The sequence below is a fragment of the Nelusetta ayraudi genome, unplaced genomic scaffold, assembly GCF_046127955.1.
Source record: "Nelusetta ayraudi isolate G7.1 ecotype Tasmania unplaced genomic scaffold, CSIRO-AGI_Nayr_v1 ptg000002l, whole genome shotgun sequence".
Taxonomy (NCBI): domain Eukaryota; kingdom Metazoa; phylum Chordata; class Actinopteri; order Tetraodontiformes; family Monacanthidae; genus Nelusetta; species Nelusetta ayraudi.
The window spans coordinates 4,441,555-4,456,269 of record NW_027466052.1 but is presented as its reverse complement, the minus strand read 5'-3'; the positions used below and the strand labels follow the sequence as shown (position 1 = coordinate 4,456,269).

General features: G+C 44.3%; 1 protein-coding gene across 1 annotated transcript; it reads left to right on the top strand.

Moving 5' to 3' along the window:
• Nucleotides 1-433: 433 nt before the first annotated feature.
• On the top strand, nt 434-11,366 carry LOC142883366 (uncharacterized). The gene is made up of 4 exons (XM_076018183.1): nt 434-576; nt 4,844-5,733; nt 8,411-8,578; nt 10,760-11,366. Exons 2-4 carry the CDS (start codon nt 4,866-4,868, stop codon nt 10,873-10,875), a joined length of 1,152 nt encoding a protein of 383 aa, XP_075874298.1. The 5' UTR covers nt 434-576; nt 4,844-4,865; the 3' UTR covers nt 10,876-11,366.
• Nucleotides 11,367-14,715: the final 3,349 nt, after the last annotated feature.

The window sequence follows — 14,715 nt, the reverse complement described above, 5'->3', positions numbered from 1 at the left end:
GACAGCGTGACGGCGTGACGTCACTCTGTAGCCCGATATCGACCTGAGACAAAGGTGGGGATGAAACCTGAGCCCGCCAGCCTCCTTTTTCTGTTGCCATGACGACGGCAGCCCTCGCCAGCAGGGGCAGAGGGAGAGGAGGACTATTCCTCAGGGGACCGGTGCTGAGAGGCTCCGCCCACCGGGGGAATTCAAGACACCTGTCGGCCCCGATTTGCCATCGCACCCTCAAAATGACACTGGACACGACAAACAGGAGAGTCACAAACAGACTCATGGTGTCTGACCCGGTGAATTTCCCTCCTTTGTGGCCTTTGCCCGCAGCGTGCAACCGGACGCAGAACAGGGCGTGTTGCTGCCGCCGCCGCCGCTGCCGCCTGTGTCACCGGCAGGTGCAGGAGCAGGTTGAGCAGGTTGCTCCCAAAATGCCGCTGTGCTGGGCGCCTCCTACCTCATTCCTCACTTCCCTCCCGAGGCTCGGGCCTCGCTGCTGATTCGCTCACACGCGCTGGCCGCACACTGAAGAGATTTGGTTGCCTGAGCACCTGTTCTCGGCTGACGCCACCTCAGACTACGGTAAGGATTAAGAGTTTTGATTGTTTTGTCTCATCGCCGCGATTTTTAATCCGGGAAAAAGGCGTCGCGGGATACAGCTGAATGAGCTGTTAATGATCAAATAAGATTTTAAAGGCTGAAAAGAGGAAATGAGTTCCTCGTCATCTTATCAAGGTTTGATGACTTGTTTTCTGAGGCTGAGCAGATGGGACGGAAACATTCACTTTAACTACTTGAAAACAGGTATAAAACGCTTCTGTTGAAACTCTTTATTTTTGGATGATTCTTTTCAAGGCAGTCGACGATAACAACACCACATCGGTGGCAAATGAGAAGCGAGGAACAGAGTTTAGCCGTGTGATGTCAAAATGTTTGATGTGATTAGACAGAAACTTTGAAACAGAACAAGAAAAAAAGACTGCGAGAATCAATGACCTGTGTAAGCGCAGCTACACGGGTTTGTTTAGACAGTCGGTAGCCACTTTGCGAGCCAAGAACGCAGCCTCTTTAGAAAAGTGGTTTCAGGTTCTCAAGGAGAAAGATCCCCAACAAAAGCAAAAACCTGTCAGTGAAGTTGATTGGAAACAAGGTGTAAAAAGACAACTAACACTTAAAGTCATCTTTAGCGAGTTAAATTTTACAACTGATCTTAGGCAGTCCAGCATTTACAAATATCTCATGAATGTAAATCAATATCCAAATTCCACTTGGACAGTCAGAGAAAACCTGTTCTCAAATAAAAACTGCACAAAGTCAGATTTATTATTTATTTATTGTTTACTTTAACCCTACCTCTTTTGTTGACTTTAATCTATGAAGACCGCCAATCATTTGGAGATGAAATTGATTTACAACTTGAACGTGGGTCTCTGTGACGGAGGCGGCGGGGAAAAGATCCGCTGAGAAACGCCTCCCGGTGGTGAGCTTCACAGCTTTTTGACAGGACGTTGACCGCCTGCCGTTGACTGCCTCTGCACATCGTCGTGTCTTTGCCATAAACAAAAGGTGACACGTTACAGGAATCGAGGGATTTAACGGCCACACAAAAACAAACATTGTCGCATTCGTCGCGGGAAAATATTAGTCAGTGTAAGTCACCTGCCTATTATTAGTCGGGCTATTGTGGTTGTGTGAACCGCCCACATATTTGTACAAATCTGAGCAAACCAGTCCAGTATTACTTGACAGTGGAATGTGAGGCCTGGATTCTCATGTCAATAAAGCCTTTGCTTCTCCAGGTCGACTCTCTAGTTTTATCTACTACCGTTCATAAGTGTGATCTATGGTCATCGCTGGAAAAGAGAACTGAAGATTCATAAACAAATGCAAATATTGACTTAAAAATGAAAACAGACCCTTTAAAAACAACCCATAAAATAATATCTGCTCTCGCATTGTCCTGGCAAAGACGAAACACAATGTAAATCTTACAATATTTTTTGGGGGGAGATTATGCATATTGGCAGATGGCTTTGAATCTCACCATAAACTCGAGCTTTCACTGGTGTTTTTGTGTATAAGACAAAATCACAAGGCAGGCAAATTTAAAACCTTTTGTTGTCAAGTCTATGATGATGAGCTCAGAGCTTTTGCGTTCCGATCCAGGTTCCAGTGGCAAACCTGCAGCCTCCAGGAGGAAAGAACTAGTTGAATCAATTTATTTTGGTTTTATTTCCTGTGCGGAAGTGTAATACGTTTTAAATTGTCTCACCTTCCCTCCCTCCTACAATCGGTCACCGTACATTTAGCCTTTATCTGTGGTGTGATCAGTAAAGTCGAGTTTGCCATTTGATTGATCCCGTGTCCACCACTGGCACAGTCGCAGATTATTCACCCGATCTCCCACAGAGCAGGAAGAAAACCACAGAGAGCAATGACGGTAAACATGGCCTGGGTGATTAATTAATCCAGAGGTGGTTGTTCAACGAGCTGTCATTAGCAAAACCGTAATGTCAGGATGGCTGTGCTGAACCCTTGGATCACTGATTTCAACTCTGAAATCTCAGGTGTCCATTTTGACAACTGCCAATACAAAGCAATTGGTTTTGAATTTCCACCAATGTTTTCATTTTATGAGTTCAGCATAGATTAGCACGGATGCTGCAGTTGAATTACATTACGAAAGAAGATTAAGAAAGAAAAAGAAGGAAGGCTTTTATTTTCCTCGGAGGAACGCCTGCTTTCTCTTTCCTGACTATGCCAACAAATTTCAAATCTGGCTGGTCTACTTGGAACGTGATCAATCAAAGTTCTACCCAAAGTCGCCTGAAATTTGATTGCTTTCCTTTATCTTGTCACTAAAATGAGAGCATGTGGGGTTGGACTAAAGAGCAAGTGAAGATTAATGAAAACATCAAAGGACACAAACCCCATAAACCCCACCGCCTTGGTGCAGCAGCTGAGGCCGACTGTGTTCAAAGACAGGTGAGTGAAGATAAGATAAGATAAGATGAGATAAGATACAAAGAGCCTTCACTGTCCCACAGTGGTGAAATGTTTTTGTTGTCTTGGCAAGGTCACTTGGTCGCTGTATCTTTTGTAATTAAAGCCACTTTTGCTTGCCATGCTTTGTAATTGGAACGGCGTTCAGCAGTGACGCTTTCCGAGCTCTGCACGGTGACACTTCCCAGCGGCTACTCATAACACCTGACTATTTTGTGGATAAGGAAGCAGTTTGACTGCATTTCCTTGTTGACGATCAAAAATATAAGGTGCATTTTTCACGGGCATTGCAATTTCAATAGTTCTCAGTCAGCCGTGATGGTATTGGCTCGTTAAAATGTGATAATGTGTCATGTCAGCCGTGATAAATGTACAGTAATGCATGTCGGAATGCCTCTGGCGGCAAGCCCACAACGTTGCACATAATGAGATACCAAGGTCCGACGTGAGAGCCTTGAGGGCCAAGAACCATCGTGGAAGAAGGCGTCGGTCTCGCTGCGCCAGTGTTGCACCAATTTGTCATCTCGCGACGCAGGACTACTGACGTGGCGGTCGGTAAAGGTGGCTCTGTAATGTTTCGGGGCTTTTCTCCAGCCGCTAAAGTGGGACGTGGAGGGGGTACAGGATCAGTCAGACGCCTTACACCATGTGGCTCGTGCCAGTGCAGTCAACCTGTACTGAAGGATTGGGGAATTTTAATGTCATCTGGGACCAAACGCTTACGCTATGACAAAGCATTTTTTTTTTTTGTCTATGTGGCCAGCCAGAGTTCACATTTAAGTGAAGTTTGAAGACTTGCGGCTCTGTTCCGATGCATTATTTGTGAGGCTGCTGACAGGAAAGTTCCTGAGATCCGTAAAAACAAAGGGCAGTAGAGTGACAGAGAATTAAATGTTATTAATCTCATTCTTGTCATTAGATGTCAGCAGACCTTTTGGCAATTTCCTCAAGCTGTAGCTCCAGGATCCCACCACTCTTTTCAAACTCACTTAATGACTTAATGGCTTTTATCTTTTCAATATTATTGCTTGTAGAATCTTCAAACCACTCCTCTCAGCTAGAAGACTTTGCGATAGATGATGCGTCGAAAAAGACCCCCTGAGCAATGTTGAAGTGTAATTTGCTGAGAAACAAAGTCAAAGAAGGAATGGAGTTCAAAGTGGAGGCTGCTTGGATATTATCTACGTTGCACTAAATGCATGCAAAATAGTGGAAACATTGATTTTCAAGGCTGTAGAAAATATTTTTTCCTCTTTTAATGTCACGATTTAACCCGAATTGTCAATCTGATATTGATTTTGACTTTGCCTGAAAGGTTAACAAGATTTTGTGGTAATGCTGACAAATAACAACAATGACGCTGATGCAACTGTCAACACCGACGGTCCTCACAACATGTATTGTTCCACAGAAAAGTGGGAATGTTTTTTTATATCACTTTCTCAGAACAAAAGTTCAACGTGAGTGCTAATTCACTGCAATAAAAGCATCAAATGCATACGCGTCATTTCACCGAGCAGTGAGCTCGCCAACATTACCCGGACACAGGGTCACAAAACGGGTTTTTAAACACGGAAGAAATGCTGGAGGACCAGTGAGAGCTCCAAAATTGCCAACGACCGCAGTAAATTTTAATTTATGACAGGAAGTAATATTTTTGGAGGAAACTTTGTCCATGTTTTGCTCCATAGGTTTATGAAAGGTTGAGATCCTCTGATAGATAATGTCATAATCTGTGAGATTACTAGCGTTCCCAAGCCTGAATCTGACTCTCCTCATCTATCACCACAAAGTAAAAAATATTTTAATATCTCAACTTTTAAGTGATACACTGTGTTCTTTGCAGGGCTTCAGGTTGAAACTGAAGGATGGGACTGCACTTTAAAACCGCAGCTGGGCTCCTTCTGCTCATCCAGTCCTTCCACTTGGCATCCTTCCAAAATTCGACCAACCCTCCAGCGATTACAATCGATAGGACCTGGCTGCGCGAACTGGCCAGAAATAAAAGTGTGAGCCCAAACGACGCACTCACCAGAGAGGAACTGGAATATGATGAGAGAGGTCAGCCACCCATCGAGTCTAGCGGTGGTATACCATCTGGAGCTATGGCCATATTTCCTGGAGAAGAGGACAATTTGACTGCCGAGGGATCTGGAGATGAGGATCATATGTTCACCTCATGGCCTCTAAATGTTACATTCACTGAATCTGAACCTCCAGACGGCAACATGTCTTCAACCAACAACGTTAGTGATGGTGCCTCAGAATCCAACCAGACCAACATTACAGACACCGCAGAGGTTCCGGACAACCAAACTGCAACCCCTCGAAACAACTCCAGTGATGTGAGCATGCAGAACGTCACCAGCGCCGAGGATCTCGGCAACCACACTGATGCAACCACGGCCTCGCCACCGCAGGACGACGTCGAGGAGGGCAGCACGCCCACGGCTGCCAAAGATTGGAATTCAACTGACGAGTCAGGCGCGACTGTTCCAGGCACACCCAAGGCCACCACGGTGGGGTCTGCCACGAACGTCAATCAAACTGACACCGCGGCCAAGACTCCAAAAACAAGCTCCGAGGCCTCGACCGCGACTCCAACAACAAGCCCCGAGGCCCCGACCGCGACTCCAACAACAAGCCCCGAGGCCCCGACCGCTGTTGATCTCAAAACACCCGAGGGGGCCAACAAGACGGGAAAAGTTGTCGCAGACGGCAGCAGCTCAGAGAGAGGTACGACTGGTCCAGGTTGCACTTTATTCGATTCTAGAATCAACAATTTCATGTGTGATCACCTTTGATTGCCCCTTTACAACAAAACAACCTTTACAAATCACCTTTGAAACACCCCACTCTATACTGTTGCCGCATGTATGCCTTTTCTTCTTTCCTGCCTGCTTCTTCCGACCCACATTTACCTGCTCCCATTTTCCCACCGGCACCGGGAGAGCACCGACGACCGTCCTTTGAAAAGGGTAAGGTCGGATTGGGTTTCCGGTGACTTTGGTCTGGCCAGCGTAAGGGAGGAGGCTCCATTACAAGCTGCCTTTCAGTGTGACAAAAGAACTCTGTTTAGTGGGAGGAAAGGAGACGGCTGAGGTCAACGACACTGTCACTGCTTGCCTAAAAGGCCGTGAGAATATCTATCTATCAATCTATCTATCTGTGGCCCTGCAATGAAATGGCGACTCTTCCAGGGTGTCACCCTGCCTTCGCCCTAAGACAGCTGGGATAGGCTCCAGCAGACCCCCCCGACCATGATCTCAGGAAGAAGTGGGTACAGAAAATTAATGAATGAATGAATCTATCTATCTATCTATCTATCTGCCATCCGTGTTCTATCCATCCCCATTTGTTGATCATTTATCTATTAAATCATTCCATTTACCATCCATCTCTTAAGTAGAATCCATCCAGCGATATATTAATCCATCCATTTAGAATTTACTGAGCAATTATTCCATCATCATCATCATTCATCCATCATCCAGCCTTTGATCTATTCATGATCAATATAAAGATAGATGAATAGACCATTGATCATTTTATCTATAGCAAATACAGTAATACAACAAATGTGATTCGTCCATCCATTCATCAGGCCCATGAAGGATGCATCATCCATTCATGGCCCTCTCGATTTATCTGTAAATCTGTCCATCCATTGATCTTTCATCCATTTACCATCCATCCTCCGATCTATTCATGTCCATCCACCCATTCATCTGTTGATCCATCCAAACTGTTAATGATGCTGCCACCGCTGACACATTAGAGGAGAAAAACGTCTTTCACTTAAAATAAGCCGTCCAATCATGGGGGCAGCTTTGACAGCAGGACACGATGCTAGCAGACGATAGCAATAAAACGGGAAGGAAATGCAACGAGGATGAGGAAAACAAAACAAAAAGAAAAAGTAGCTCTTCTTGGCGGGGCGCCGTGTCGGGCACAGTGCGATAGGAAATGAACAACAACAACCCACTGTCGAGTTCAGATAAGCGCACAGACGGCGAGGCGAGTCCATAGCGGACAATATCCAGTCAGTCAAAATACGAAATTCCACAATATGAAACATATTACTGTTTAATTTCACACAACAACATGAAGATTTGTTGTTTACGTGCAGCTTCGTTGCCACTCTTAATGTTCACAACGTAGTTTAAAATAATAGCACAATCACAGCGAGCAGAATTCCAGTCTGCGAGTCCAAAAGAAAAAAAGAAGCGCTTGCAGCATGTCATGTCTTTTTTTTTTTATCTTAGCCGGGTCACCCGGCTAAGAAAAGTCCAGGAAAGGTCACCATGCATTTCTAACAATCTCTTTAAAGAAATTGCAGGAGATGATTGAAGCACACAATCGGTGCAGGCAGATACAATCCGCTGCTTGTTTTGGTGGAACTGGCGCGAGAGTCCAGCAACTGAGTTGTTGAATTTTACGTTCTATGGGACATTTTTATCTCATATGCGATGCCGTTCTTAAAAACGTGAATTTTGCATGCACACAATTCCCTTGTTAGGTTTCACAGTGGCCTTTCTGGCGCTTCATTAGACTAGATTGAGAGTCCAATCCATGCACTTGGCTCTTGAATAACTTGAGTCTTTTCAAACATAGCTGTCAGGCAGAGATGGAGGAAGAGATGAGTGCGTGGAGAAGAAAGTGAATGCATATCAGCGTTGACGGCCATGGAAAATTAATTTACTGTTATCTTAGATTAAGGTAGGGCCGTTAATAAAACATCACTATCACTATTAAATTAGTCAGCAAAATGAGAAATATTTTCCAACCCCTACAGTTTTTTCTTTTGACTTTGAAAGTGAAAAGTTGCTAAAATTTCTCAAGTGCTTCAGGTGTTTGACCCACCGTCCGGCTTTGCTTCCACTCATATTGTATTTATGTAAAAAAATGCAGAGGAAAAGAGAAGCGGAATATATTGTAAGAGAAGAATTGTTAGGCCTTTTGGTACAAATAGCCCGAGGATGGAGGTAAATTGATCCCTGCAAGTGAGTAAATTGAGCCATTTGCAGATAACCGGAGCTGCTGAATTATTTATGTGTGAGTCCTGATAAAACACAGCTGAAGTGTTTCTTTTCCTTCATGTCAGAGGTCGCTGACGGCAACTTCTCCCTCACAGCTGCTGCCGGTGCCGAAAAACAGTCAAATCGGGAGGTGATAGTCAGAAACTCTTTCTGACTAGAATTCATCATCTTAATAAAATGTTTAAAATTTTCTCTACATTTTGTTGCAGCTATTGCAGTGAACAAGGCCCGTCGAACAGTAAATAGTAAAGTAATGGCAAGCAAAAGTAAAGGATGGAAGGATGCAAAAATAACATGTTTCAAGACAAAACAGATCTGCGCAAAGAGAAAAATAATCATCGCTCTCAATCCTTTTCTGGCTACAATTTTCACAGGTTTGGATTCAGATGCCACTACAGGTAAAAAATCTTACTGGCTGGCGGTGCTGGGAACACTGGTGGCTGTGGTATTTGTGGTAGCGGTGACCTACGTCGTCCTCAAGAGAAAATACCACAGGGATTACTCCCACAGGAAGCTGATTGAGGATTATCCATCAGAGCCAGGTAGGTTCCCGCCAACAAACCTGCTACAGGCCTAATTTTATGTTGAGGACATTTAAATTAATAGAAAACTGGGTAGAGTGCTGGAAAAATGGAGCATGTTTGAATAAATGGAAAGATCCGATTTTGCTGTACTATAATTTTGGGTGATGGCAATACTGCAACACACGGGGGGGGGGGGTTAATCACAGTTGATGACCTAGCTTTATTTGAGGGGATTTCTGAATGAATTCCTCACATCTTTTGCCTTTTTTGTAGCCATTTCCCAGTGTGTAAAATTTAGTAGCAGAAAGTGGTAGCATTGCAGTATAGCAGTGGTAGTACATAACAAACAAAGAATTGAGATTTTGTTTTTTACAATTGTTTCATGGTTAGCTTTACATGTCTATTCTACCTGAGGCTAAACTAATCCCTCTCCCTAATTAAAAGGTCTCATGTTACAATGTTGTTACACTGTTAACGCTAATTTAACTGTTGTGAAAGTGGAAAATTTACGAATCCACAAAAGCAGTCAAGTGAAATCCTCCTTTCCAATCCTCAAGTGCTAGTTTGCGATTTGACAGTTGCTGTAAACCGGTGAAGGCCTCCCCTACACTGCTTTGTGTATGTGCAGTTTGTTGGGTGTTTTCACATCTCCAGGGCGGAGCAGTAGATAATTGCAGTCAAATATGCAAATACGTGCAAATGTCAGGTGTCGCTCGGCAGCCCCGGGAGAGAATAACAGTCATTCAAAACAGTTCCCGGGGCTGAGAACAACCAACCAAAGCCACCAATTCACTGAAAAACAGCAGAACACACCACATATGATGTGAAGAAGCACAAGCGTGTTCTGTATCTAATATCTGATTGTGATCAGTAACCCGTTTTTAACAAATTAAACAAACAAGATGTAACAAGTTATTGGCTTTGGTGCTCATGGACCCAGTTCGCAAATCCAGTTACCTCCGATTATCCGTAAAAGCCAACAGGCTGATGGATGCTGCTTCATATTTAATAAGCAGATATGGGAGTGATATCGATTTTTCAATTTGACTCACAGCTAGAGATTAAAAAAAAAAAGAAAAGCAAAGCGCCTCCACCCCTAAATGTCAGTTTTATTCCTTAAAGCCCTCGGTTCCAGTCTGTATCTCAATTAAAGGGACGACACGCAGCTCCAGCCATCCGTTCTTAATAAGCAGGGTTGGCATCATGTTCCTTGACAGTTTGTAATTTGTCTCGTTCTCGGGTTGGACTTTGACGACTCAGCAGTTTGTTCCCACGCTTCCACCGCCGCTCGCTGTCGAGTGAAATTAAGCTGGCTTTTTGATTTGTTTCGCTGAGCATACAGGTGCGGCTGCATTCTAAAGGCCTATTTCACAGAGTGTAGAAGTACACGATCAACGGCATACCTTCAACATGACAAGCCTCTGAAAATCACCCTGACATTAATTAGCACCTTTTCAGCAAGAAAGGCCATCGGTATTGATGCGTGATAGGGTTATAATTAGCTCAAATCCTTCCCGTCTGAATAATACAGACAGTTTTTGTCATAATAAGTTGGTTTGTGAGGAGATGGCAGTAAAATACAGCACTTTTTTTAAATGTGTGTTGCATATTAAGACAACTAAAAACAAAACAACAGAATTGTTTAGGTTGGAAAACCAGCTGCTTCCCTTAAACTTGAGGTCCAGTGTGTAAAATCTGGCCTGATTTATGATTTTTATATTGCTAAAAGCCTCATTTACTGCCCACAGATATGTTAAGTGTATCCTCGCAGTGCAATAAAAGCAATTTGGTCTTCCTACCCATAGAATGTTTTTTTTATATATATATATAAGATATACACAAAGCAAGGCTCTTGCTCCCAGTAAGCTGCCATCTTTCACCACCATATTTCTAAGGAAGCCTGGTGTGGACAATCCAGCTGCCTGACAGCTTATTTCATATGTAGGGTAAACGCTCGCGTCCTCAAATAAACCAACAAAGAAGAAGATGGATGGGATAACCAGGTTTGTGTGTGCAGACCACCGTGGTTCACTTGTAGGCTTGGGAGAGGGGGGGGGGAGTGAAAGAGGGCCACAACCTCCAAATGTTACAGGTTTAACCTTTAATTCACAGGATGTGTTGAAGCAGGAAATGTCCTCTCTGTTTGTGACCGCTGTTTAAAAAAAAAGTGTTTTTAATGGGCTCTTGTTTGCCTTCCAGTTCTCAGACTGGACAACTGCGAGCCTCTGGACTTGAACTTCGGTCGGAGGGCCTACCACAACCCAGGGCTCCAGGAGGACAACATCCAAATGTCCGACATCCCGCGACGCCACTGAAGGCAGAATCAGCTGGTGGCCAGCTTTCGGGCAATTACAGCAATTAATAGACGGTGGGGATGTGGGGGTCGGAGAGGGGAGTGTGGGAGGGGGGGGGTGTTTGGTAAATAGGACTGTCTGAAAGCGGCACTTGCCGGCGGAAATTACAAATGAGTTTGAAAAGGTCTCCCGTCACTCACCACAAGCGATAGTTTTAGTTAGATGAAGTGCGAGATATGAGTAGATTTATTGCAGCGAGCAGAGGGCGAGGCGGCCGCTGCGGGGCGACGGCGCAAGAAGCCAAGAAAAAAAAAAAAATGAAACTGTCAGCCATTTGTGTGCGTTGCCAAAGGAAATTAAAAGATGATGACGAATCTGTTTGTGCGGCGAATGTACAGCGCTTTAGGAAAAAAAATTGTATTGCGTTATTACTTTTCAATTTTATTGTAATTGTGATTGGAAGGAGGATGTTTTCTTCCCTAGTTTGTTAGAAAATGAAAGAATAATAATAATGATAAAAAAAAAGAGTTTATCTGTAGAGGAAAAGTAAGCCCGCCCCCCTCAAACCCGCCACAACCCGCCACCCAAACAGCAGGCACAGCTGGCGGATGGAGGCCTCGTCAACAAAATCCAGACGCCGTGATGAGCAAAAACATCAACTCGCCACAACTGTCACCTGCTGCCGTGTGCGCGCGAGGCGGCCGGGACGCGGAGGTTAAAAATTGCGCCGCGAGTTCAGTCGTTCCTCGGCCGGCGAGGACTCGATTTTCCACGCCGGCGACGGAGGCTGAGCTGTTTTGTTATTCATGGACAGGGGTTTGTTGGTATTCATATTCAGCAGGCGGTGGGGGAGGGAAGGGGGGAGGAGCGCCACAGCACAAACTCGGCCGCCGCGACTGAACCGTCGCGATGCGCCGCTTCAGTTCCTTTGACCTCCAGCAGAGCAAACGGGGGAGCGGAGTCGCCGGCCGCTTACCTGCTTCGTGCCTTCAGCAAATTTTAGAACGGAATGTTTGAAAACTTTGAAAACTTGGTGTTACACCCCCCCCCACACACGCCTCCTCCCCCAGCACACCCTCCCACTCATACTTCATTGTAATTCCTCTGCCAATTTTTTTTTTCCGTAACTTTGAGCGGCGACCTTCAGCGAGACAATTGGTGGGCAAGGAGAGAACAGACGCTGTTCTTTCATTCATCTGCTGCCTTTGTATAAATAAAATCTGACAATAGCTTTTGTTTTCACTGACATCATTTCCCACTTTTGTATTTAATGTAAAACCACACATGTTTATATATATATATATATATGTATACATATACATATACATATATATATATATATATATATATATATAAAATAAAGACTAGACTAGAGAAAACTTCGATTTTAAATACATAATCTTAGAGGGATTTTTACAGAATTGATCTGAATATTTTTTTAAATACTAATTTTCTATGTCTTTAGTCTGAAAATGAAGTCTTCATAAATCCTCCTTTACTATTTTGTTTACTTCATTGTTGATTGTGCAATAAAACAGCCTGAAATTCTGCTGTCTGTGATCTCACAAACTGACGAACTGACGAACTGACAACTCCCCCCCCCCCGCAGTTAAGGAGCCTTAATGTGCCACGTGAATGTGAAGAAACATCTTGGATTCAGACGCCACACGGCGGCGCAGAGGTTAGCAAGGTGGTTAGCAAGGTGGTTAGCAAGGTGGTTAGCAAGGTAGTTAGCAAGGTAGTTAGCAAGTTTGTTAGCTAGGGTGTTAGCTAGGGTGTTAGCTAGGGTGTTAGCAAGGTTTGATCGCCGCATCCTTTCTGACCTGTTTCCTAAACACATGAGACCTATGAGAAACCACGCACGAGGAAGTTTTCTTTTTAGTGGCCCACTGGATGACTGGATGGCCTCCCTGATTAGTGAATATCAACTGGTCATGGATGCGACATCTGCTAATACGCCGGCAAATCAAAGCAGACAAATCCTATTTTGCCTGACCTTTGTTAGGCAGGTTTGAAGATTCTAGTGGATACTTTCATGGTGCTGATGCACTGAAGGAATTGCTTCTTTCTCTCCCATCATTAAAATACATGCATATAACACCCTCCCTTCAGCTCTTCATACTCTCTTTAAGCACTCAGTTGATCAGTGTAAAATACATTTGAGTGTTGGAGCGTCACTCACCAGGACGGGGTTCTTGTGTGAGGAAACCTTCATGGTCAAAGGTTGAATGATGTCACTCGATCAGGAGCAGACAGAGGTGGAGGTCACAGTTATTGCCAGCACACCTGAGACATCTTCTTCCTTCTTCTTCAGTTGGCAGGCCAGACGCCGTGAGGGTGTATTACTGCCCTCCACAGGTTAAAAAACTCACTACAGCTCACATCTGAGCCTGGTCGCAGGCTGTGTGCATCATGTGATGGAAGACAGGCGAGGAGACCTGCCAGGTGATTTAACATTCTGAGGCCATGCCCACACCACAAACACAGACACAGCCAAGTATATTTTTTGTGTGTGTTTTTATGTAGATTAGCTCAATTTTGAGTTAGCAACAACAATGAAATATTTCGTGAAACATGGAAAAGTTGCTTAATCTTATTTTTTACATCAAGTAAAATAAACGCAACAGAGAGATGTTTAGTGAACTGACAACCTCTCCTGTGGAGAAAAAAAAAATAAAAATCACCCTGGCTGTACAAAATGCAGACAAGTCACATCTATTAAAAAAAAGAAAAAAGAAAAGAAAAAAACCCTGACAGAGTTAATAGATAACTGACGCTGTTGCTGAACCTTCTGCTGCCCCTGAAACGGTTCTAGGGTGAAAGATGTCAACATTTCCATGGAATTAGCAATTGAATAAAGTTGTAGCCACAGAAACACCTGCAATTTCTTTCAACTCTTCTCCAGCCCGTCGAGCTCCCTCCTCACGAACGAATGAAAGGATCACGGTGAACAGGAATGAAAAGGAGAAAAATGAGGCATTACATGTTTTTTTTTTTTTTGTTGCAGAAAGCCTCGCCCTGATCCCGTTGATGTCGGCCGCTGACACAACACGGCGGGCGGCCTTGGCTGTAATTGCCGCTCGGCAGGCTCGAACGCACCGTCGTGCTCCTGGTAAAAGCAGCCATTAGTGCAGCGCCGCAGTGTAAATCCTGGCTCCCCGGGTTCACGTCGGCCCATCAACAACACACTGAGCCTGGAAAAAAAGCCCCGTCTCGTCCACGCGCAGAAGACGCCGCATTAGCATGCGCTCGCACATTCGAAGGCACATAAATAAAAAAAAAAACAGCGATGAAATAAGATGAAGAGGGAAATGGAGAATGACAGTTTGCACGTCTGCGTTTATTCCCAGGTGCTACCAGCCAGTCAGCGGTCTTTGTTTTCTGATCGCTCTCAGTTTTCAGAGCTCCTCTGGGTCTCCCCACCTCCTGAGTCTTGCAGACCGTTAGGCACAAATCACGTGCTTTTTACATCATTTATATGCTGTTTCAACCTGTACATGTTAATGCGACGTGAATTCATGAAAAGTGAAATACTAGATATATTTTTTTTAAATACCAGAGATGATTTATTTTGCTGAAGGCGTCACGGACGGACGAGACGCTCAGGATTTATCCGCCTCGTCGACGTGTGACAGAGGGCAACGGTGAAACACGACGGTTTTTTGAAGTCAAAGTGAACAACTCGCGTGCTTTGTCTCATGATTTTTTTTTTTTTTTTTTTAACTAAATAATTATACTAAAAAAACAAAGTGTAGCTCCTGGCAGTGACACGCTTGTTATCGCTGATCTTTCTCCGCCTTGCTGGAGACAGCGTGAAGCAGATTAGATCGGCTTCTAATCAATAGATAAGATCTGAGGGGG